This window comes from Glycine soja, chromosome 3 (assembly GCF_004193775.1).
Source record: "Glycine soja cultivar W05 chromosome 3, ASM419377v2, whole genome shotgun sequence".
In the NCBI taxonomy this organism is placed as follows: domain Eukaryota; kingdom Viridiplantae; phylum Streptophyta; class Magnoliopsida; order Fabales; family Fabaceae; genus Glycine; species Glycine soja.
The window spans coordinates 40,815,960-40,839,305 of NC_041004.1; the positions used below are offsets into that span (position 1 = coordinate 40,815,960).

The following is a 23,346-nucleotide window of genomic DNA, read 5'->3' on the forward strand; positions in this document are numbered from 1 at the left end:
TTTGAGAGTTAGTTGAGACGTTGGAAAATTGGAATGCTAGTTGGGAAGTGCACGCGTGGGGCGGTGCCTTGCCTGCACGATCAAAACTGGATTTCTAATTTTCTATAGCTATGACTGGCAGTTGTGTTGTGTGTGTCCCAGAGTCAATTTACATTTTTATCCTCACGTTATTAGTAATAATTTTATCTGTCATTTCATACATGAAAAATAAAAGAATTTGTTATGTGATTTCAAATATCATACTTATAATTTTTGTTGATCCAATTACGTGGAAAATTGTATTGCGAATGGGAACTTCATATCTAAAAATTGGAATAATTTTTTTCCTGTTAAACATAATGACAAATAGCGCTACTCCAGTTTGTGTAGGGTTAATTTGCTTTGTAAAGCGCAGTAATATAGTTTTTTTTTTCATCATGAGATCTATGTGAAATATCTACATATCATTGACTATTTTTCCTAAAATGTCTGACTTATCACCTTAATCTAGTGAATTTTTTTTCCTAATTAACTTTTTTCTACCCACAAATATTAAATTCGAAATCTTACTAAAAAGATTCAAACTAAATATCATTCCAACCATCGGCATGTTCGATATATTTTGATTAATTCTAATAGATATTTACGCCCCTTAATTTTTTTTATATAAATTAACCAAGTTTTTCATTGGACAGGTACCAACTATATATACATATTTAGCATAATCTAAATGATCATCGACATCGAGTGAAGACCTATCTCATAAATTTCAAAAGAATAGAAATCTACTTAAAAAAATAAAATTATGATACATTTTTGTTTAAATTTCAGTAGAAGTACTATAACAACCTAACCCAGAGGTCCTAACTTTTTCTGGACAAAAAATGCAGTACTATATGTGCTGACATGTTGTGGTGTTGTTTCCCAATTAGATTTAGCGTTTATATTTAAGCTAGATTGGCAATGATCACCGGTAGATGTCCAAATACACCCAAAAGTTTGTGATATGAAAGTTTTCTTTTGGCATGTTCAACTTGACTCTTGTTTGAATCTCAGTTTTAATTGTAAAATGCAAGAAGTGATGATTGTATACCCTTACATGGTGAACATAATTTTAAGAAAACTAGTTTATTGGTGTTTGTTTTTTCTTAATTATGTTTAGAAATGCTCGATGTGCACCCTGTCACTATGACTGCATATAACTAATGCATGCTGGCCTCATGCGTCATTATTTATGTTATTTGCATGTGACTACACAAAGTTGAAGAGGATAAATTAAAATAGATTAAAAATACAGTTTATCAAAAATAAAATTAGCATGGATATCTCATTAAATAAAATTAAAATAGATTAAATTTTCCTTGATAGCATAACTATTATGTCATCAACTAATATTATTACTTAATAATGTAAATTAAACAATTCAAAAGATTGACTCACTAATATAAGATTTTGATAGATTCATATAAGAGAGAACAATTTACTTAGCGAAAGAAATTGCAAAATTTCCTTGGGTCACAATCATACACCACAAACATAATTAATCTCTAATCTGGTGAAGAAAGATATGTGGTTTCGGAGTTAGGAAAAAAAAAGATAATATGGAATAAACCTATAAGAGAGAAAAAAACATAGGAACTCAACATGCTAAAAAATGTTTAGGGACTAAGAATTTTTTTTTTACAAAAAAAAATATATTCTACTCCTAGTAAGTCAGACAACCTAATTCACGTAAACTTCTGGATCCCAAACATTAAGAAATTAATCTCTAATTCTCAACAAGATACGCAGGCACCCAAAATATAGCATGAGTATTTCCATCCTAGGATTTTTTCTTACTTCTTACACATCTTTAGTGAGTTTCACAATGACATAGTATAACTCATTTTTACTTTTTACAACTTAAACAATTGTTCTCTCCAATCAAACAACTTGAAGTAATAAATTTTAAATAAACCCCACAAATAACCACAAAATCTTTACAACTTATCAACATAACTTATTATCATATAAAAAAGTGTACTGTATGAGGAAAAAAAAAGGTCAAGCACCAATGCTTAAATAAGCACCTGGTAAACAAGTGGTCCGTAATAAGATACACCTCCAATGCAAGATTTTAACAAGGATGATTTAATAAGAAAAAGGAGTGTAAACACCACCCCAATAAAGATGACCTTTTGACATGGTGCACTATTACCAATTTTAAGCCATTTTCAACGTTATTTTCTTTTCTGTCAGCACAAGTTTTTAAAACGACGATTTAGTTATTTCACAATGGTATAAATGTATAATTGATCAAACAAGTTTTTAAAGAAAAAACCGGTTGAAATATATTCCCCAAAGCTTATTAACATACTCTTTTATTTTATTTTATAAAACATACCTTTTTTTCTTAAAAGTAAATAAAACATATTGTCAGTCGTAGCTGTTACATACAGTTTTTTTTACAAGTATTCTAATAAGGTAAAATATGAATGATTTTGTCATTTTTTTATAACATTTAGCACAACGTTTCATAACGAATATTGAGTTCTTTCAGAATCACATACAATTTAAAGGGTAAAAAAACTTCATTGTGTTACACCCACCCCTCCCCAAAAGAAACAATAAACTTGCTGCCAGCTTAGAATGCTAAAAAAAATCCAGCGAAATTAATCAAATGAACTAGGTATTGTTCGAACAAAATGTTCAACCCCCCTACCCACAACACTATCAAAAAACAAAAAAGCAATATAACCATTTTACGAAGGAATAATGGAATTGTTAAGTGGCACCAATCATATTTATTCTTCCCGGCAAAAAGAAATTAACCATTCTTGATCAAATTGCAATATATAACAAATTCAACATGTTCAAAACATAATATTCAGCAAAATAAGGACGATAAGTATCCACTAGAAAACTTCAACCACGGGGTCAAGCACATTGGTCAAGGCCCATAGCCAACGCATGTAACTTGGGGCAAAATAATAGAGACATCTTAGACACAAGGGCTTTTGATGTTTATTCTCCGATTAGAACTAAAGTTTCACTTCAATAACTCATTAACCTTTCGTGCAAACATTTATCTTATAAATTACCAAAGTGAAAACTTTAATTTTGATCAGAGAACACTAAAAGCACATAAGAAACTGCAGCCAAATTTTGTCGGAAGGATGGACAATGGTGGAAGAAAAAGGGACTCGAGACTATTTGAGATAAAATGTAGGGCATAATCTATCTTGCACCACAAAAACTTGAGCAGTCAAGAGCTGGTACTGTGCCCTGTCTTAATTTAGCAGCTGATTAAACTTACTGGCTCACAAACACTTAAGCCAACCAGCTCGGCCAGCTGCGATGTAGCAAAACCCCACCCCATCACAAATTCCATGTATTCCTAAAGAGACTAGTATTGATAGAATCATTGAATATATCTATAGTCAAACTCTAATTTTGATTGGAGAACAATACTAAAAGCACATAAGAAACTGCAATCAAATTTTATCCAAAGAACAATGGTGGAAGAAAAAGGGACTTGTGACTATTGAGATAAAATGTCGGGCATAATCTATCTTGCACCACAAAAACTTGAGCAGTCAAGAGCTGGTATTGTGCCCTGTCTTAATTTAGCAGCTGATTAAACTTACTGGCTTGCAAACACTTGAGCCAACCAGCTCGGCCAGCTGCGATGCAGCAAAACCCCACCCCATGACAGAATAACTTAATATAGCAATAAACCCATATATCAATTAAATAATCTAGATGAAAAATAAAATTGCATCCAAACATGATCAGATATGTGAAAGTCACATTCCTGTTAACAAGAAAAAGAGAACTCCTAGGATTTGAACCTACCAAAATATGCATCCAAAACATAGTCAACCAAAATTAGTCATTAGTGGGATTGTGAAATCGGCAGGCAAAGAAAAACAGCATAAGAAGAAATTAATACAATAACATTAGTTCTTTTGTATTTCATATTTCAGTTACAACACAATACTTTATGTGCCAAATTTACTGAAGTTTATTGCTAAATGCTAATCAATCAGTAATTCTGACAGAAATATGTTCCTGACAATGTTAGAAACCATCAAGCCATGGCCATATATAACTGAATTAGAATAACAGAAATCCCAACAGGGAAGAAGTTATATCAGATTCCAACACCTCATGATATAATTATTTATCCAAATAATACCAATAGAGAAGTAAACCTTCTTTGGTTCTATTTCCTGCAAAATTGTCAAGCATGCATGCATGCATGCAAAGAATGAAATACTCATTTGTATGGTATGCTTATATATTTTATGCTGCAGCAGATTGCTTCTCCTCATAATCATCAAGATTAAGAGCTTGCAGCAACTTAGGCCAAGATTCTGGGATACCTCCTGGCAGTTCAAACTCCAACAGTTTCCCTCTACTACGGTAAAATCCCTCCACAGGCTGACTCTGCAAGGATGATAGAAAAAAAAATTATAAAACTATTAGAAATGAATGAGGAAGTTTGACAAAATAAGAAGACAAATACCTTTTCATTGTATATACGAAGCCTTTCTTTGACTACTGATTCAGTATCATCTGACCGAGCAATGAGCTTTGACATACAGTGTGCAGGAGGAAGAAGTGGAGCCATGACCATTCCAGGACGCCCATTCTCACCCTTGACGCTAATGGAGGCAATATTAAAATTTCCTCCACATTGATTGCAAATTCTTCTACCAAGGCATTTTGCAAGCAGTGCTTCTTCTTGGAGCTTCAGATTGACCACCAGGTCAATGTCAGTTACCCCTTCCAATATTTCCTGAGAACACAGATTTTAAGCACAATTTTAGTAAATCGCTGTTATGAAAAGTGAATGTCAGGAAATTGTCGCAACTTAAAGGGGGGAGGACAGAAAATATAGCCACTTGTGTGGTTAGTTAGTCTCTAGAAAAATCACAGCCAACTACAAGCACATAAAAAAAAAAAAAAAACTTCGTACCCCATCGCCCGGAGGCTCTTCGCTATGCGAAGGTATGGGGGAGGGATGTTGTACGCAGCCTTACCCTTGCATATGCAAAGAGGCTGTTTCCGGATTCGAACCCATGACCAACAAGTCACCAAGGCACAACTACAAGCACATATGCTAATTAATATAAGGACATTAGGTGGGTATCAAATCAATACTCACCGCTTGCTTTATTGTTCGTGGAAAACCATCAAGAATAAATCCCGATTCTCCTTTAGCTTCCCCATCAGCCAGCCTCTTTGACAATAAACTTATGATGATTTCATCTGACACCAATTTTCCTTGATTAACAATTTCTGATAGCTGTAAAAAGACCAAAAATTGAAAATCACAAACAAAAGAGATAAATATACTATCATCTTATAATTTGCTTTTAGTTAAAAACTATGCTACTTCTTAAAAGTTCAAACCATGGTAATGGTATCTTCATTTCACACTTACCAGCTTCCGATAAACAGATACAAAATTAAGGTACACCATATGATGCATTGAAATTGAAATATCATAAAATAGAAAAATAAAAAAGAGAAGCAATCAATAGCCAAGACTTCACTTTGACTAATTCAGAAGACATACAGGCAGGCTTTCCTTATAACCTAGTAAATAAATTGCCAAGATTTACTTAGATAAGTGCATAAATCACGTGCTCAAAATTAACCACCATTATACAATCTACCATTAGATTTGTGTTTCACAATGCTTACCATAGCTAATCAATTTGCTAAATTCAAAGACAATCAAACCAACAAAACACTAATAAAAAGGTGAGATTTTGAATCTCTAGAGAGAGAAAGAAAGAGAGAGGAGGGGGGATGGGACCTGGGAAGAAAGGGGGCCGTTGGAGGCGAGCTCGTGGCGGACGAGATCGCCGGTGGCGATGTGAGGGACGCCGAGGAGGTTGCAGAGGCGACTGGCGTAGGTGCCTTTTCCGACGCCGGGGCAACCCAGGAACACCCACTGGACATTCCTCTCCTCCTTGCGCGGCGGCGATGCGTGAGATGAGAATCCACGCGCCACGGAAGAGAGGGAAGAGGTGCGACTTAGGAGGCGGGTTATGGCCGCCATTGGAAAACGCAGCGAGAGGAGAGGCACAGCACAACAACGTGACGGTGGAAGTGGTAATGTTGTGTTATTATAATGCTCTGTGTGCAATTGATCCTTCTTAAATCACTCTGTAAAAAATTAAAAAACACTCTTTTTCTTTTATTTTGGTTTAACCAGATTTATATGGGTTGGGCTTCGTATTTCCATCATAGATCGATTCACAATTACTTTTGATTTTATTTTATTTTTTGGTTAAGTGTGTGCCGTCTGATTGACTGTGATTTTCTTTTGATTTTTGCCCAAAATGTCACTTTCGGGGAGAATTTTTTTAATTAATTTTCTTTTGGCATTACCTTTAGCCGACCACTGTGGCTTGACTTTTAAGCCATGCTCTTATTCACTTATTTAACCCTAATCTTTTTTTATAATAAGTTCCTTAGTTAAAAGTTATACAAACCCTAGTCGCTCTTCTTTAAAATATTATGTACATTAATCTTTTGCTGAAATATCTATCTCTTGGTTACACGATATTTTCTCATGTAATTTGGCTAGGAATGTTAAAAGATTCTTACGAGCATATTCTACAAGTAATTAGTAGTATACAACCAGTTTGTTTTAATAAGACCCTATCTTCTTCAAAAAAAAAAAAAAAAAGACCCTATCGCCCTTTATACCAAAAATCATTTTTTACATTTAACCTTTTATCATCAATTTATTTGACATATAATCTAATTAACGTACAATAACTTTTTACTCTCAATAAAGATAAAACCCTTTGTTGTTTGCAGTAAAAAAGAATTGGATCTTTCGTAAGACTAATTCTATAGTTTACATTTTTTGTTATCGACGCATAAACTTGTTTTCTGTCACTGTTTAAAACATCAAATAAGACTTAACTTTATTCTAATTATTGTCACACTTTTCTGTAATTGAGGTAAAAAAAAAAACTGCCTCACTGTTGAGTGTTGAATGCTGATTAATAGTATTCATTTTCTGTTTTTAGTTGCAACTGCCATGCATCTTTTACATTATTAGAGTTAACTTCAAGAGAAAAAAGTCTTAGAAGATGATCTTGGTTCTTGTTTTTTGAGTTTATAGTATCTAGTATACATGAATCTTAAATCAAAATGCTGGTCCAAACATGACTAGTGGTTTTTGTCCCCTTTCATGTGTTGAATGTTTGGATAGCTTCCTTTTGGCGTAATCTCTATTTTACTTTCACTAGTTCTGAATGAGGATATCCTCCCCAATCCTTATGGGGTGTAAGGCCATAACATGAGTGCCAATTTTCTAGAAGATAGTTTGCAATGATAACTTTTGGCTAGAGGAATCCTACATCATCTTTCGTATGTCATGGTAAATGTTTAGTGGTAAAATAGAAATATTTCTATTTAACCAAGACTAATATGTCTACTAACATGGATATGTTCTGCTAACAGGATATAATGGATGCATCTGGTGTGGCACTTGTATTGATTGGACCTGGGAGCATTGATCGGGTATATCTGACTTATAATGTATTGATCTGTACTTTTAGATCAGATCTGTTAGGTTGGATTTTTTTTTTTTCATTTTTGGATGTTGTATATTCTTTTACTCATCTTCTTGACAAGGTTCATTAAACTTAAATCCTCAGAACATGTTTTCATAGGCTCTAATTTATAGTGGAAAAGAGTACAAGAGATTTCTTATCTGCTTCAATTGGAATATGGTTTTGTATTTTTTTGAGTGGGAGCACTAATGTTCACTTGATATAATTCTCCGTCCAATGCTTCCAAGTATTGTTTTCTTCTCTCTTATCATCCGAATATGCTGGAATTTGTTGCTAATACCTTATATTGGTACAGGCCAAATCCTTTTCTGAGAAATCAAAATTTGAAGGAGGTACTTTGCAGATAACCTTATGCTTGTTCTAATTTTAGTAATTTATCCATCTTATATCAGCACTTTGACAGGACCTTGTTATCTCTTCTAGAAATCTATGCAGACCCCACTCACTTGTCATACGAGGCCTTAAATTTTGTTTCTGGAGTTTTAACCACATTTACCCCCAATGTAAGTCACAAGTCTCTAGATCTTTTATTAAACAAAAGGTCCATAAAACACCTGTGGCTGAATGATATATGTTCATCAATTGAGATTTTTGTTAACTGTACAAAGGACATCCTATGTTAATTTCAGCTGTTACACCGCAGGCAGGTCTTAAGATAATACAGCTATATCTGGAAGGTTATCGACAACATTGGAAGCTTTCATTTGAAAAGGATACAGTTAGCAGAGGAGGCTGGTATGTGAATTATCTCACAAGAAATCTAAAACTATTTGATTATGCTAATTTTTCCAGGTTTGCCTAGTCTATTCCGCTATAAAAAGGATCCTTCTTCTCCAAACTGATAAATAGGCTTTCCTACTACGAATCTATGATTTAGGAACTTATACATAGCAGATACCATTCCATCTTAAGGGCATTGGTCCATCTATTACACCCTACTTCCTGGTAGAAGAGAACTTTGGTTGAACACTTCTTGTTACATTAACTATTGTGGAGGAATATTAACATTGTTGGGATAAAGCTTCTCCCATTTTATTCTATAACAACTAACAAAATTTCATCTGCTTGAAAAAAAAAACTTCATTTGACCATTGATGTCTTGCCTGAGTACTTGACTCATGATAATTACTTATTAGACAACAGAAGAAGAGTGTTTGACACTTGAAGAGTATTTAGACGTGTCTTGGATGTCTTAACATGAGGCAATAATTAAATTTGTATGTAAGTCCTATGGATTCTGTTGACATTATAGGATTTAGGTTGGAAAAGAAGGAAACGACAAAATAAATATTGGATAATGACATATATTACACTGATAAGTTATATTATGAAATACTGAATAACCCCTATTACACTGATACTAGACTCTTAAAATAATCCAACAAATTATAAAATGAAAATCACTAGTAAGATGTATCTTCTAAGTCATTGACACTTGACAGGATCATGTTTTCCCTTTTCTGCATGACTGAAGTTCTCTTAACTTTTCCTTCATATTTGACATGGTGGCAGGAAACAAGGAGGAACTATAGTTGCAGGCCCCGGTAAAAATAACATCTCATACCTTCACAACCCCCTCTAATATGCCACATCCTTTATATAATATATTTTCCTTGGTACATGTTAGCAGCAATTAGCCAATTAGTTGTCAGTCAGCATAAAATTCATGGCCTATAAATGTTTTCCTGATTTCATTATGTGAAATATGTTCATGAGAGCAGGACAAAGAAGCAGGGGATGACCCAGAAATTGAAGATATCTTCAAAGCATGTTGCTCGTGAAGAAAGAAGAGAAGGATCCCCTCTTTCCTGCTTTATTTATCCTGCTACGTGAAATGGTATTCGCATCACACGGCATTGTACATCATATTTAAGATGCTTCTTATGCTGAACAGTGGCTTTTCTGAGTTTCAGTTAAAAGATATAATGTTATTACCTGCCATTTATCTGATGACAACTCACAATTTGGAACCTATTACTATGAGGCTCTTAATTTAAGATTCTATTGATTATTTCAGGATCTTGTACACAATATTTTTCTTTCCATTTCAAGAGAAGGTGGTTTCTTCTATTTTGTTCTTCTTACTGATGGAATGAAGGAATAGGTTACATCAGTGTTGTATCATTTTATTTCATTTTCCAATTTGCGATGGAATGGACAGGACTCTAAAACAGACTTGCATAATCACTGTCTTTATAAAAACAAACTATGTTAAGCGTCCAAACCTTTTTAAATTCACTTTTTAGTAAGTGTGGGAGTCGGTGCTAATTTTAACGATTTTCAAAACCATAATGTTTCTGAATTGCTTTAGTTTCTCTTAAACTTGTTTGTGATCCTGACTTGAAAGAGCAGTCGAGCAATTGGGAAGGACAAGTATAAGTGGACAGAAACAGAGAATAATTTAGTACATGATTTGATTCCACGGTACTAGGTATCATTCATTATGTTACACCTATTTTATTACAGATACATAGGCAGCTATATACCCAAATGCAATATATACAGGGTTGGGAGAAAAAATGACATTTTATCTAAGATTTGTACAAAATTTCTGTAAGTTATAATGGAACTCTTTAACGCTTACTTCCTGTGCAACCAACTGTACAATGATTTTTTTGTGACCTTCAACCTTACTAGAACTCCGGGTCTCCTTGTCTGAAACCCCAATGCATTCTCTCCTGGTAGTGCTTCGATGTTGAGATTTGAACGGTTGGGGTACTCTAACTTTGCTGTGTCACATAGTGCTAGTCTGGTTCTGGCTGGAAAAACTTCAAGCTCCAACTCATTCCTAAGAAGTTTTATTATTGCCTCTTGCACTTCTAATATGTGTTTGGATGGATTTTCATCTACTTTAGTAGCTCCTATGATGATCAAGATATCATCATTTACTGAATGTCCTATATCCACAAATGCCAACCGTGTTATGTTTAGTTACATGGATTTTCTTTTTTTCTTTTCTTTCTAAGTTCATATGAATATGAATGCTTATGTGGACTAAAGACCATGCAAAATGAGCATGCAACATGGCATTGTAGCATTATATATCTAAAATCTCCCACTCATACCTAAACTGTAATTCTCTTTGATCATTCGAAGAAATGCAAGAACAACCAAATGAGCTTCAACCTGTTGGCACCATAGGTTTGATAACAAAAAGTAAGAATTAGGACTTTTCCAAAATCAAATATAACTAGCAAAATACTAAATTGTTTTATTTGCTAAATTTCACAGTAGTGATAGAAATCCAGAAAAGATATGGAAACAAATGAATTGCTGCAAATCTGCAATTAACAAGAAAAGAAATGCTAGCTATACATTTTATTGAAATTCATTTAAGACTCACTAAATCATGATTCATGAGTTCCACTCCCAATTTAGTGGGACTCACATGAAACTCACATGAAAATGCCACCTGCTAGGATGTCAGCCACCCTCTTTAGCAGGTGGGCTGCAATTTTTTCAAGAAGTAAACTATGGGGTCTCTCTGATTCAGATTTATTGCTGGAAGAAAATTCTCCTTGCTTCTCTCTGTTATCTTGTATCACTCCTTCACACCACTCCTCAATCAGTTCTTCCAGATAGTAGTCATTGGGTTTGTACCTGCAATACATAAGTTATTTAGTTTAAACGAAGTGATGTTGGTGTCAAAGGATATTCTGGTCATTCCCTTAAACATTCAAGATAGTCCTGGATCACATCATTCTGTTCAATCTTTTGTATGCAATAATATTTTGGAACTTGTTATATTGTACCATGAGGACAATGAACGTCAAATATTTGGATCAGAATCCCCTCTTTTTCCCTAGACAATGAGGGATTCATGTTCCTTATAAATTCAAGAAGACCCAAAGAGGATCATGGTATAGGTAACACTTCAGTAAAGCATATTATTTCATCTTGAATTTGGGTTGGGCCTAACTCAATCACAAAAACTAGCTCATGAGGTAAAAATTATTGTTCTACTTTGGCCATATTTATAGTCGATGTGGGATCTTAACACTCCCCTTACGCATAGGATTGGACATCTAGGGCATGGAGCTTGTAGAACTTTTTTAATATATTGCATTGGGAAAGCTGTGAGGCCAGGTAGATCTTTGGACAGTTGAAGATGGCTCACTATCATATCCATGGTAAGCTCCGATTCCATCTTGAAGTTAGATTAAACCTAACTCAATCCTAAAAACTAGCTCATGAGGTGAGGATTTCCCAAACCTTTATAAGCTTTAATTTCTCAACACCTCAAACAAATTTTTACCAACAATACTCTCTGGGAGAAATTATAACTAGAAGCAACAACCTACAACACCAAATCAGGCCTAATAGTAAAGGAATTATATTGAATAGGATCAGGCATACCCAGGTTAACATTATGAAGTAGCATCTGCAGTAAACTGTTGCATTATGTATGCATGTGTGTGTGTGAGCAAAGCTAACATACCCTGCCTTTCGCATATCCTGGTATATAGCCAGGCATTGTTGCACCTCGTGTAGGGAGCCGTATTTACTGCGTGCCTTCAGAAGTGTGTTATATGTCACCTGAGAGATAATTAACAAAATCAATAGAGATAAGTTGATGAAGCATACTCTGTTAATTTTTCCCAATATCACAAGAAAGTTGTAATTTCCATTTTTTTTTATATTTACTGTATTATGCGTTGTCTGCCATTTCTTTTCGTCATGAGTAGATATGTCAGCCATTGTACTTATATTTTAGTTGGTTTTTATGGTTGTAGAATCTTAGAGCAGCCTCATCCATGTTGCATTGAGTTCGTGGATAGAGCTATCTAAGTTTACCATTTTGTGAATAGAATCATAACATGATAACAACTAAAGTCACTAGGCACTCACCCAATTTGGACGTATCTCGTAGCATTTCATTTCTTCATATAATGTTAATGCTTGCATAAAATTCTTACTTTCAACACAAACCTGTGAACCAGAAGGCAAAATTCCCTTATGTCAAAGGCCATATAAATTTAAGATAGTGAAAAACATCCACTACAAGTGTACAAGTAATTTCATAAAATAAAATAAGCTAATTTTGACAGAAAAGCCTTTGACCTTCATGGCTGTTGTATATGCAATAACACCAGGTTTAATTCCAGCATCACCCATGGGATAAGTAGTGAATATAGGGTGAAAGGATGAAAAAGGATAAATAAAAGGACATTTCTTGCAAGATTTAGTTAGATTTGAGTCTCAATGTTTTTGCTTTAGAAAAATAAGTTCACTCATCAAGGTGTGCGAAGGTTACCCCACTTGTGTTGATTATGTTCTTATGCTTGTGAAGGTTACCCCACTCCTGAATCAGTTTCTACATCAAATTTCTTCACGTGGTTTTATTATTTTCATTTTCTTAACAAGATTCTTTTAAGAGTCTAAGTTATTATAAGTAACACATATTTGAAAAATATAATTTAGAAGAGCTATAACCATGGTAAAATGTAAGATATATGAGATTAAAGTTGAATATTGACAAATCAAGGTGTGTGAAGGTTACCCCGCTTGTGTAGAACATAAACATTATAATCAAGAAACAAAGTTTTAGTCTGATTAGCCAACGCATTAGCATCTGCATTGGCTTATCTGGAGACATGTTGCCAAATCACAGAATGCACAGGAGAGCAAACATTCCAAATGTTACGAACTAAATTGGTGACTGGGTGATTCGGAGGACAACCTTTCTTCAGAAATTGAATAACACTTTTAGAATCAGACTCTACTACAATATTATAGAAGCCTCTTCAAATGGCCACTTGAAGATCCATAAGGATAGTCCTAAGCTCAGCATGCATAACAGGACAAGACCCCAGGAACAGGAAGCAAACAATAAAACACCATTCTCATCACATAGAACACCTCTAGTTGTGGCAATAGTCAAAGATGTAGAAAAGGCTCCATCAGAGTTCAATTTCACCCATCCTTGGGGAAGGGAAGCATAATTCCAAATAATGGATTTTCAGACCCAATAAATGGAATTTTCATCTGAAGGATAGTAGTATTTATAGTATATAAATAATTATTTAAAGCAAGGAATCATAATTATTAATCCATTAGAATTTATTAGGTAAGAGAGAAATTGGAAGGGGAGAAAGGATAAGCCTTATTTAGTAAGAGAAAAAGATGGTGAAAGTAATTTTAACAATAGTGATATTTGCATATTTTTTATTTATTGAACTTCTCATTCATAACCCATAATAATATATATATAATTGTCCAATCATCAAACACAATTACACATCTCAACATTAGAACACCTCTAGTTGTTAATAAAAAAAATGAATGGGTCGGATCTAATCCATCGATCCAAATAGTGAAGATAAGTTAATTCAGACCTAATTTATATTCAAATTGATTAAAATTTCTAAGATAATCCAATTTTATGTCGAACTGGAATCAATTTAGAAATTAATAAAAAAAAAGTAAAAAATTGATTCTATGTAAAAAAAATTCAAAGAAAAAAAGTGATTTATTATGTATTAATGTCGCCTAAGAGTGATATTTACATATCTTATAGCACAACATGCAAAAAAAAAAAAGTGATTCAAATTCTCTCTAAACCTTGGTATAAGTATTGACAAAGTTATTTAAATTATGTTTAACGATACTCAAATTAATAATATTACTTTAGGATTATAACTTATTGTGAATACTTATTTTATGTTTAATAAATATGTTTTATTTTTAAAAAAAATATTATAATATAAAATTATAAATTATATTAATAAATTATTATATTTTATTTAATATTTATTATATATTATTAATCAGCTATCCAAGTCTATTTCACCTATTAGATTATATGATTCTGACCAAAAAAATTCATTTCTATTTGACTTGTTTTTTCTGTTAATCTAAAGCTTAATTATAGGTAGACTAGACCGGTCCATTGGACCAGGTGTATTTTGCCTATCCTAGACAACCTATATAACTTTTTTTTTATTTCTGCAGCGCATGCAAAACGAACTCACTGGTCTGGTTTTTCTATTCAACTAAACACCTTATTCATACTTTATTTTAATTCACTCTTTTTATTTCCATTTATCATATTCATCTTCTCACAACCAAACACAGATTGCCGTATATAAATTATGTAAATAATTTTGGAAAAAGGATGCATGAATTTATGAGAATGAAAATGAAAACATGGATTCGATAATTCACAAATTTGATGAAATGGTGGTGCATTTTGATTTGGTAATTGACGCTGGGGTGGGGGAGCAACCCAACGCCGACACGTGTAGAGCTCAGAAGAGTAAGAAGACAAAACGGGAAAATTCAAAAATTTGGAGTGTGGACCCCTCCGGTTTAAACCCTAACCGGACAGCCTGTTCCCGGCAACACAACAGCACTGTCACCCTCTAAACCCTAATTTTTGCTACCCTTTTCACTCCCCAATCTTAATGCCGCCGAAGCAGCAATCAAAAGCTGATCTTGCGAAGAAGCAGAAGATCGTAGAGGACAAAACCTTCGGTCTCAAAAACAAGAACAAGAGCAAAAATGTCCAGAAATACGTCCAAAACCTCAAGCAATCCGTGCAACCAAATCCCGACTCTTCAAAACTCGCTGCCAAGGTCCCAAAGTTTCTTATTACAACTTTAATCATTGATTATCATCGTTAATCTGTGTCTGACTTGGTAAGATATACCAATAATGCTGATTTGTTGAAATGATGGTGGCAGAAAAAGAAGGAGGAAGAGAAGGCCAAGGATAAGGAGTTAAATGATTTGTTCAAAATTGCTGTTAGTCAGCCTAAGGTGCCAGTTGGTAATATCATCTCAGTTTCATTGTGGGTTTGTTTGTGTATTACTATTCGGTGTTGCAGGGAACTGATATGTGAGTGATTTGAGCAGGTGTTGATCCTAAGTCCATATTGTGTGAGTTTTTCAAAGTGGGGCAGTGTACCAAGGGCTTCAAGTGCAAGTTCTCCCACGATTTGAATGTTCAGAGGAAAGGGGAAAAGATTGACATTTATAGTGATAAGCGTGACGAGGGTATTTAATTATAGTTCAAGAGTGACAAATGACAATCGTTTGCTAGCTTGTTGTTTTGGCTTTCATGGCTTTCTGTTGTTCTAACTTTTGGTTGGCTCTCTTTTTGTCAGAAACAATGGAGGATTGGGATCAAGAGACCTTGGAGAAGGTAGTAGAGTCGAAGAAAACCGAGTATAATCAGAACAAACCAACTGACATAGTAAGTTGTTTCATTTGATTTGTCAGGGTGTCTTTCGAATATTTGTTTGATGGTAGTGCATTTGTTTTTAAGTCATATTTGCTGTTTGACTTGTGCAACTCAAAATGACCATTATCTTGCTGGTTGTGTACCCTATTCAGGTCTGTAAATACTTTTTGGACGCAGTGGAGAAGAAGCAATATGGTTGGTTCTGGGTCTGCCCCAATGGTGGTAAGAATTGCCACTATAGACATGCCCTTCCCCCTGGATACGTTTTAAAATCTCAAATGAAGGCTCTATTAGAGGAGGAATCTGAAAAAATAACAATAGAGGAGGAGATTGAAAATCAGGTGAAAATGTTTTTCTACAATGAGCTATGCCAGTGCCACTTGATTATATTGCATTAGGTTACCTAAAAGAATATTGTATCATGATTTAGCGCGCCAAAGTGACAACTACAACTCCTATGACTCCTGAGTTATTCATGCAATGGAAGAAAAAGAAGATAGAAGAAAGAGATGCCAATTTGGCTGCACAACAGGCAGAAAGAGCTAAGAATGATCGCATGAGGTAAGCCACTATCTTTGTCTTAAGGTTTGCAGTTCACACGGGAATGAGTCTTATTACTCAAAAGAAAGTATATTCTGCACATTGTTGAATGTGTTTTAATGGAAGGATCACAGTTGATTATGAAGGCTGGTGACCTTGTTTGTCAATAATCATGTCATGTTGTTTCCATCCGCATTTGCAGTGGTCGTGAGCTATTTTTGTCAGATGCTAGCTTGTTTGTGGATGATGATGAAGCATACGACAAGTACCAAAGAGAACCAGAATCTGAATCTGGCGACACTGAACAGAATGTTAGTTTTTTCTTCACTTATTTCTCTGCATGATTTGGTTTCCTTGCCTATTTCATGCATATAGTTACAACTTAGATTAGAAGCAGCCTGGTGAATGTAATTGTGAGGCATATTATGCTTGGAATTCAATCTGTTAGAGAAAATGATGTTTGAGATTTAACTTCTTCAATTTCCAGACTGGCATGCTTGTTTGTGTCATTTATATATTCTCTGTTTTTTGGGGGGTCTATTGGAACTTGGGTTATGGTGGGATGTGGCTCAACCACGTTCGTGACCCCACAGCACACACATGCTACATAGACAACACTAACAACCATGGTTAAATCTGCATTGTCTTAAATAACCCAGGAAGACCAGCACTTTGCTTTTGTAGTTGGTAAACTACTTGTGCTTGCTTTAGAACACATTGAAATGGATGGAATATAATGTATCTAATGAGTTCCAAAAAATAAAAATATAAAGTACTTGGACCAAAAACTGTACTTTCATTATTATTTGCATCTAGGTTGCTTCTTTTGCTCTATTGAATGCTCAGCTAAAATATGTGTTTGAACTATTTCAGTGCTGCATCTTTATTTATTTACTGTATATTTCAATTTGCTAATTGTCGGGTTCAACTTAGGCGAATGGTAATGCTACTGAAGATGGTCCCAGCACCTTGATAGCTAGTGCTGATGTTGATGATGACGACGAACTGGACATGGACGAGTTGGATGAATTAGAAGCAAGCTTATCAAAGACATCAATACAAATAAAGGAGTTAGGAGCTGAAACTTAATTCTGAGGATTAGTTATAACCTTCATGTGATATTTTTATGCATCTAATGCACAATAGAGCATGTGCTTGTAGCCATTAGCACTTGTTTCTATCAAGGAATTTTTGAATGAAGCCTTTGATGATAATGAAAGTATTCTTCTCAACTTTACATTTGGTAAGAATAATTGTCTGTGTGACATAATGTGATATATTCTAGCTTTCTCAAGTTAGATCTCTCATTGGACCTACTACACACATTTTTTTATTTGTTGTTTGAACACTAGGTTGTCTCAGCAGTTTGTATCAGTTTTGTTATGAGTTTATCTATTTCAGAAATCGGCACGGGGATGTTCCATATTGCTTTATGCCGTGTAATTTTTGTTAACATTCAAGCGTAAAGTGATATTTTTGGTGTCTTGAATGTTCAGCTTGTTTATCTTCCGTACAATATCTATGAAGATTTGATCTTTAACTTAGTCCAGTGACATTGTTTTATTTGTTTAGTTGCCCTCACCTAGTGGGATAACACCTTTGTTATTGATGTTGTTGTAGAAGTTACCAAGATGCCACAAACTACGTCCTTTACGCATCTAATCTTAAGTTAAAAAATCAACAATGGAAGATCTCAATCTTAATCTCTTTTTAATGATATTAATAAAAAAAATTTATAAGTTTTATAATTATCACATGTTTAATTGGCGATTGCGTTGTTTTCATTGTTTGTGGAAGGATCTCTATCGTGTCCATGATTTCTGGCATTTATTGCCTGGTCTGACATGCATCTGTGGAGGAGAGTGTTGAAATGGAAAAGTCTGAAATTATTTGTCTCAATTATTGAGGGTGCAATTTGAACTTTAAGGAAAGAGTGCTTATTCATCATTGCACCTTTGAACTTTAAGGAACCTCATTGTACCAATTTGGAAATCATAATATGCTTGTGAAGCTATTTTTAATATCAACAAAAAGAAAATTGTAATTTAAATATCAGTGTCGAATGAGCTGAATTTTTTTTTTTCTGCATTCTCATCCACAATAAAATTATCACTGGTGTATACTTTAAGAAAGGAATACTGTATGAGGAATGCTATCAATACAATCTTATTTAGATAAATTTCACATGAACTTCACTAAACTTAGGCTCATTCTCTGTTTAGTGAGAACTCGATACTATTGTTGTCTCACTATTTAATTTTTTTTAACGGCAACAATGAAATTCAAACATGAGATCTTATGTTAACTACTCAAACCTTCTATCACTAAGTTGATTCTAGTGGGTTCTCGCTATTTAAATCTTAATGTTTGTATGAGAATGATAAAATTTTGAAATATAAATTTCTTATTTTTAGAAATCCTCTCATAAAGTTAAAAAAGATTTTTTGTTTTAAATATGTTAAACTAGCAAGACAATTATAGACATGACATAATAACTAATGCTAATTAGAGATGTGATGTATGTAATCATTCCTAATACAGAACTGGAACAGAGAACCACTGCCTGCCCTTATCGCAGCCAAGTGACAAAAAAAAAAAGAGACGAGAAATTAGTTAAAAGTCAAACTAAGCTAACCCAAAATGATGGTCCTAAGGAGGGAAATTGTCAAATTGATTGATAACAAGGGGTTATCAAGTCTATCAATTGATTAACCTACAACCAATTACATAACCTATACCTAATTCACTAATTGTCATTTACTAGTCTACTCAAGTCCAACATTGATCTTGTTTTGACTCTTCAAGAATTCTCCCCAGCAAAAAACTGGTTAAAGCAAGCACATAATGTGATCAATTTGTTCCATATTCATATCTCAATTCAGCATGTGTAAAGGCCACATGTAAATATGATTGGCTATGAAAAGCCAACGACAAATCCGAGAAAGAAATTTGTTTCAAGTGGGTGAAGCAACAGAACTAGAAAAGAAAATGGAGAAGCCATCAATTACATTAGTAAAGGATTTACATTTTCTGTGAAACAATATTTCAGTTTGAGTTATATTGCTTTAAAAGAGATCACTTGATTGGTGCAAGAATGGTGTACAACAGAAGAAATGTGACAATTATAATTGCACCCCCTAAAGTGAAAGTTGGACTATTCCAGAAACTGAGGTTTGATCTCTCTGTTCTCTTGATAGGGTCAACCTCCTCAGAAAGGGGGAACTCTGAACGCCTAGGATTCCAGCTGACATACTTATCTGAAAATTTGGAGAAGGGTTTTTTTCCTCCTTGCTTTTTGAATTTTGACCATGCCTTGTCCCAGTCTGTTGAAGATTTATCACCTGAGACATTTAACCAACAATTATAAGTCGTAGTTAGTTCTACTTCTACACTTTATTTCGGAATGGATGAAAAATGGATTTAAATACTTTTGGATGCAATGAAGTTTAAGGGTAAAATTTAGATTATTGTGTTCAGGAAACAAAGGGGAAAACGGGAGGAAAAATAATTAGCAAATATGGAGAGAAACACAGTTATTTTCAATGATAATAAAAGGATAATCAGGCATGGGTGAAAAATTTGGTAGTTGTCTATACATTTTCAGTTCCTTACACCAAATGATATATTTCAAGATTAGCATTTTGTCCTTGTAAAAGAGACTTTAGTGGGGGTGAGAGGAGATGATATTTATAAACAATCCTTGATCTTAACTTCTAAACATGCACCCTCGTGCAAGAGCCTTTTAGGCTTGAAACGTAATGCACAAATTCACTTTGTATTTTTTTTAATAGAAAAATTCACTTTGTTTTAAATCTTAGAGAAATGGAGACGACAATGATCGAACTCTAGATCACTTTGTTTATACAAAAAATGACACGAAAACGTAAGCTAGATATTCTTTAAGTTTTTCATGGTGCTATTTTTTTTTAAAATCAACTTTGGAGTTTTAATTATTCGACAATTTTTCCAACCTTTGGCATTGATTTTTAACGTGTAAGTTACCGAACTTGATCCTAGCTTGAGGACCCAACTAACGATAATGTTTCGATCTTAAACAAAATAATAAAAAAAAAAGGTTATTGATTTTATATTTTTTTTAACAGTAAGAAAGTTTCTGTATTAATTTCGATGAGGTGTCTAGACATGGTATATGATCATGATAAACAACTATACATCAAAATATCTATCTCACTTTCATGTGTTTAGGCCACATTTATGTTAGTATTTTTTTTTATCTAAAGACTAAAATATTCTTACTGTTAATTTGATCACTAAAATAGAAGAAAGATATTTTAGATGGAAAAAAAAATTAAATAAGAGTGATAATAAACGCATTCAAATGTATGGTGATTTCAGCAATATCTGTTAATTAGAAAACACATCCCATTACCAAGAGCAAGGTAATCCGAAATCAGAAATGGGAAAGAGCTCCAAAATGAACATAAAATAAATTCATAAGAAGACAAAGCCTATCATGATGATAATATATACAATAATAATAACAGAAATATGGAAGAAGAAAAAAAATACCCTTGTTATTGTTATCGTCGTTTCGTTGAGATTCCTTGAAGTCTCTGTTGGAACAGAAAAGCTTGAAAGGAGAATAAGAAGAAGAAAGTGATGGGCATTGGTGTCGTGAAGAAGAGAAGCGATGCGATATGAAAGATGGTGTATAAACAATATCCATTTGCATGCAAAGCAAAGCAATTGAATTTGAAGCTTGTTTTTAATTTGCCGGAACTCAGGAAAAGGATCATCATCACTTGTTTCTTATCCTTTGTTGCCTCTTATTTCGATCTCAAAATTTACCAACTCTTCACACGTGTCTTTCCTTCCGTTTCCACAACCACAAGTTCCACCTTACGATCACTTTAATCTGTAAATTTTTTTTTTACGTTAATATGTAATTTAAACCTCCTTTAAAAAAAAATGTAATTTTAACCCCCAACGACAACTTTATTATTTTTATGTTATAAATTTGCACTCTTATAAAAATTATATAGTTTTTTTTTATAATTCTGTCACATATTTTATGATTTTATATTAAATTAAATTATTGTTATTTTAATTAATATCTAATTTTTAATAATATTAAACATAAAAAATCTAAAGGTTAATATTTTATTAGTTAAATTTAATTTTATTATTTTCAAAATTTCAAATGTATACACTTTTATATTTTAATTTATACAGTAAAATATCTTTACTTTATTATTTTTTTAATATTTTACACATATTTATAAATCCACGCAAAACACAATCATACTTGTTATTTTTAATTTAACTTAAAGCACAATGATCAGTATCTTTTAATTTTTTAAGGGCATCCATCTATTGAGAATATATCAAATATAAGTACTAAAATTTTAATCTAACCTATATTTATATAATTTAGAAATGATTTGATACTTCATTAATCAATTTTATTTGAACGAATAATATACTTTTCAAAATATAAATAAATTTTAGTTGTAAAATTATATACTTATAAATGTTTAGTTTATCTAAAATTTAACATACATCATTATTTAAAATTGACATATATATTTTTAAGGGGAAATATATAATTATTAATATGATGATATGACACATTTTTTTACAGCATTGTATCACACGATTTAAGAATCATATTTATAAATTTTGTATTATGGAATTTATTAAAAGAAGTAAGCATACAAAACTTATTAGGGGTAAGTGAATCCATTCTCTTATATGACTAGTTTGGTGGCATTGATTATGACATTAGAATTTTGATCTTTACATCAGAAAAAAAAATACTTTGACACTTAAAAAGAATATCAAATTAATTTTATAATTGAGAAAGAATGTAAGGTCTTACTAGCGGAGAATTCACATTCAATTTTTTATATATACAATTTTAGAACAGTGACAATTATGCATAGCAAAATCAGTATATGTTTTTAAACATTATTAATAATCAAATACGTAAAAATGGATAAAATCAAAACAACCTAGCTAATTAAGTACACACTTTTTATGTTATGCATGTATTTGATGTATAAGTTAAAAGGTGTTTAATAGAAACTTTTAAATACTTTAACTGCTTAAAAAGTGTAAAGTGTTTAACAAATTTTGTATTTAAATATAATTAACATTTTTTGAATAAATTTTTATTTTTATTTCCTTAATCTATATACCTAATGCACATATTTTTAAAATAAATGTTGTTTACGATAGAAGTAAAAATTGCTTGAATTTTATTTATGACAAGAATTAAAAATTGTTATAAAAACTTTCATATTACAAAGCTACCAATTAATATAATTTTTTATTACTTTTTTTGAAGAAATATTACTTTTGTTATAACTATCAATACTCTCATGGTCTACCTTAACAATTAATATCAATTTATAAATAAATATTTTTTTCATTACAAATATGTTTTTATCTTATGTTTTATTATATTTTTGTACAAATATCTTCTCTATAAATTTTTATCTATATAATTTAACATAAATTACATTTTAATTATGTTTAATTTAGTTTAAACTATACGTTACCAATGTTTTTTTGTCATCACAATAATGATGCAAAGTATCACCAACTTTATAGATGATTAATTTTTATAAAAAAAATTGCTTGTCCATCTTTAGTTTCTTCTTATCCAAGTTGAGACCTTATATAAGAAATTTAAATTCAATAACTTCAGACCAACAATGTAGTAATTTGCTAGTGATATATTAATAAGGAATAAAACTTATTTTTACTGTTTATGTGTATAAGAGCTAATTATCTTATTAATTAATTAAAATTAAGAAAAGTAGTTAATTTAGTTAATAATAATAAAATTTTCTTAAATTTATAATTTTTTTAAAATTATCTTTGTCATTAATATTTCTCTTTCTTTTATTGGTTTAACAATATATTCTTTTTCTTCTTTTAACGAGAAATATTTTTAATCTAAAAATAATTAATGAAAAAATAAAAATTATGTCTTAAAAAAAAGAACAAACATGATTTCAAATTTGAGTGTTATAAATAAAAACGAAGGGAGTATATAATTATTAATACAATTCAGCTAATAATAATAAATGTCCACTTT

The 23,346-nt window shown here is 32.4% G+C and overlaps 4 protein-coding genes across 12 annotated transcripts; 2 read left to right on the forward strand and 2 right to left on the reverse strand.

The window, feature by feature from the left end:
* Positions 1-3,964: 3,964 nt before the first annotated feature.
* LOC114407045 (adenylate kinase 1, chloroplastic-like) lies at positions 3,965-6,150 on the reverse strand. Its single transcript, XM_028369968.1, has 4 exons — positions 5,786-6,150; positions 5,129-5,269; positions 4,487-4,759; positions 3,965-4,407 (listed from the first exon to the last, which is right to left on the reverse strand). Exons 1-4 carry the CDS (start codon positions 6,029-6,031, stop codon positions 4,264-4,266), a joined length of 804 nt encoding a protein of 267 aa, XP_028225769.1. The 5' UTR covers positions 6,032-6,150; the 3' UTR covers positions 3,965-4,263.
* An 845-nt stretch (positions 6,151-6,995) lies between these two features.
* On the forward strand, positions 6,996-9,632 carry LOC114407046 (thioredoxin-like protein AAED1, chloroplastic). 9 transcript variants are annotated; one of them, XM_028369974.1, is made up of 7 exons: positions 7,012-7,366; positions 7,450-7,527; positions 7,858-7,894; positions 7,986-8,065; positions 8,206-8,297; positions 9,075-9,178; positions 9,284-9,632. In XM_028369974.1, the coding sequence occupies exons 1-6, from the start codon at positions 7,364-7,366 to the stop codon at positions 9,142-9,144; spliced, it is 360 nt and encodes a 119-aa protein (XP_028225775.1). In that variant the 5' UTR covers positions 7,012-7,363; the 3' UTR covers positions 9,145-9,178; positions 9,284-9,632. The 9 variants fall into 9 exon arrangements, 7 of the variants coding, with proteins under 7 accessions (XP_028225778.1, XP_028225775.1, XP_028225770.1 ...); XM_028369976.1 differs by having other exon boundaries at positions 7,014-7,366; positions 9,075-9,106; XM_028369977.1 differs by lacking the exon at positions 9,075-9,178 and having other exon boundaries at positions 6,996-7,366; positions 7,966-8,065; positions 8,210-8,297.
* A 5,163-nt stretch (positions 9,633-14,795) lies between these two features.
* Positions 14,796-17,772, forward strand: LOC114407048 (zinc finger CCCH domain-containing protein 11-like). Its single transcript, XM_028369978.1, has 8 exons — positions 14,796-15,136; positions 15,245-15,329; positions 15,416-15,556; positions 15,667-15,755; positions 15,896-16,084; positions 16,174-16,304; positions 16,486-16,594; positions 17,217-17,772. The coding sequence occupies exons 1-8, from the start codon at positions 14,966-14,968 to the stop codon at positions 17,370-17,372; spliced, it is 1,071 nt and encodes a 356-aa protein (XP_028225779.1). The 5' UTR covers positions 14,796-14,965; the 3' UTR covers positions 17,373-17,772.
* Positions 17,773-19,130: 1,358 nt separating this feature from the next.
* Positions 19,131-21,047, reverse strand: LOC114407049. The gene is made up of 2 exons (XM_028369979.1): positions 20,814-21,047; positions 19,131-19,624 (listed from the first exon to the last, which is right to left on the reverse strand). The coding sequence occupies exons 1-2, from the start codon at positions 20,974-20,976 to the stop codon at positions 19,359-19,361; spliced, it is 429 nt and encodes a 142-aa protein (XP_028225780.1). The 5' UTR covers positions 20,977-21,047; the 3' UTR covers positions 19,131-19,358.
* Positions 21,048-23,346: the final 2,299 nt, after the last annotated feature.

What these genes read in the sequence shown, in the direction of transcription:
- LOC114407045 (XM_028369968.1), bottom strand. Translation starts at nt 6,031, where the DNA reads ATGGCGGCCATAACCCGCCTCCTAAGTCGCACCTCTTCCCTCTCTTCC. An exon ending in ACGGCCCCCTTTCTTCCCAG is followed by an intron (nt 5,270 to 5,785) that starts GTCCCATCCCCC and finishes GTCTTTTTACAG; the next exon opens with CTATCAGAAATTGTTAATCA. An exon ending in CACGAACAATAAAGCAAGCG is followed by an intron (nt 4,760 to 5,128) that starts GTGAGTATTGAT and finishes CTGTGTTCTCAG; the next exon opens with GAAATATTGGAAGGGGTAAC.
- LOC114407046 (XM_028369969.1), top strand. An exon ending in GGGTATATCTGACTTATAAT is followed by an intron (nt 7,528 to 7,857) that starts GTATTGATCTGT and finishes ATATTGGTACAG; the next exon opens with GCCAAATCCTTTTCTGAGAA. An exon ending in GAAATCAAAATTTGAAGGAG is followed by an intron (nt 7,895 to 7,985) that starts GTACTTTGCAGA and finishes TATCTCTTCTAG; the next exon opens with AAATCTATGCAGACCCCACT.
- LOC114407048 (XM_028369978.1), top strand. Translation starts at nt 14,966, where the DNA reads ATGCCGCCGAAGCAGCAATCAAAAGCTGATCTTGCGAAGAAGCAGAAG. An exon ending in CTTCAAAACTCGCTGCCAAG is followed by an intron (nt 15,137 to 15,244) that starts GTCCCAAAGTTT and finishes TGATGGTGGCAG; the next exon opens with AAAAAGAAGGAGGAAGAGAA. An exon ending in TAGTGATAAGCGTGACGAGG is followed by an intron (nt 15,557 to 15,666) that starts GTATTTAATTAT and finishes TCTTTTTGTCAG; the next exon opens with AAACAATGGAGGATTGGGAT.
- LOC114407049 (XM_028369979.1), bottom strand. Translation starts at nt 20,976, where the DNA reads ATGCAAATGGATATTGTTTATACACCATCTTTCATATCGCATCGCTTC. An exon ending in CGACGATAACAATAACAAGG is followed by an intron (nt 19,625 to 20,813) that starts GTATTTTTTTTC and finishes TAAATGTCTCAG; the next exon opens with GTGATAAATCTTCAACAGAC.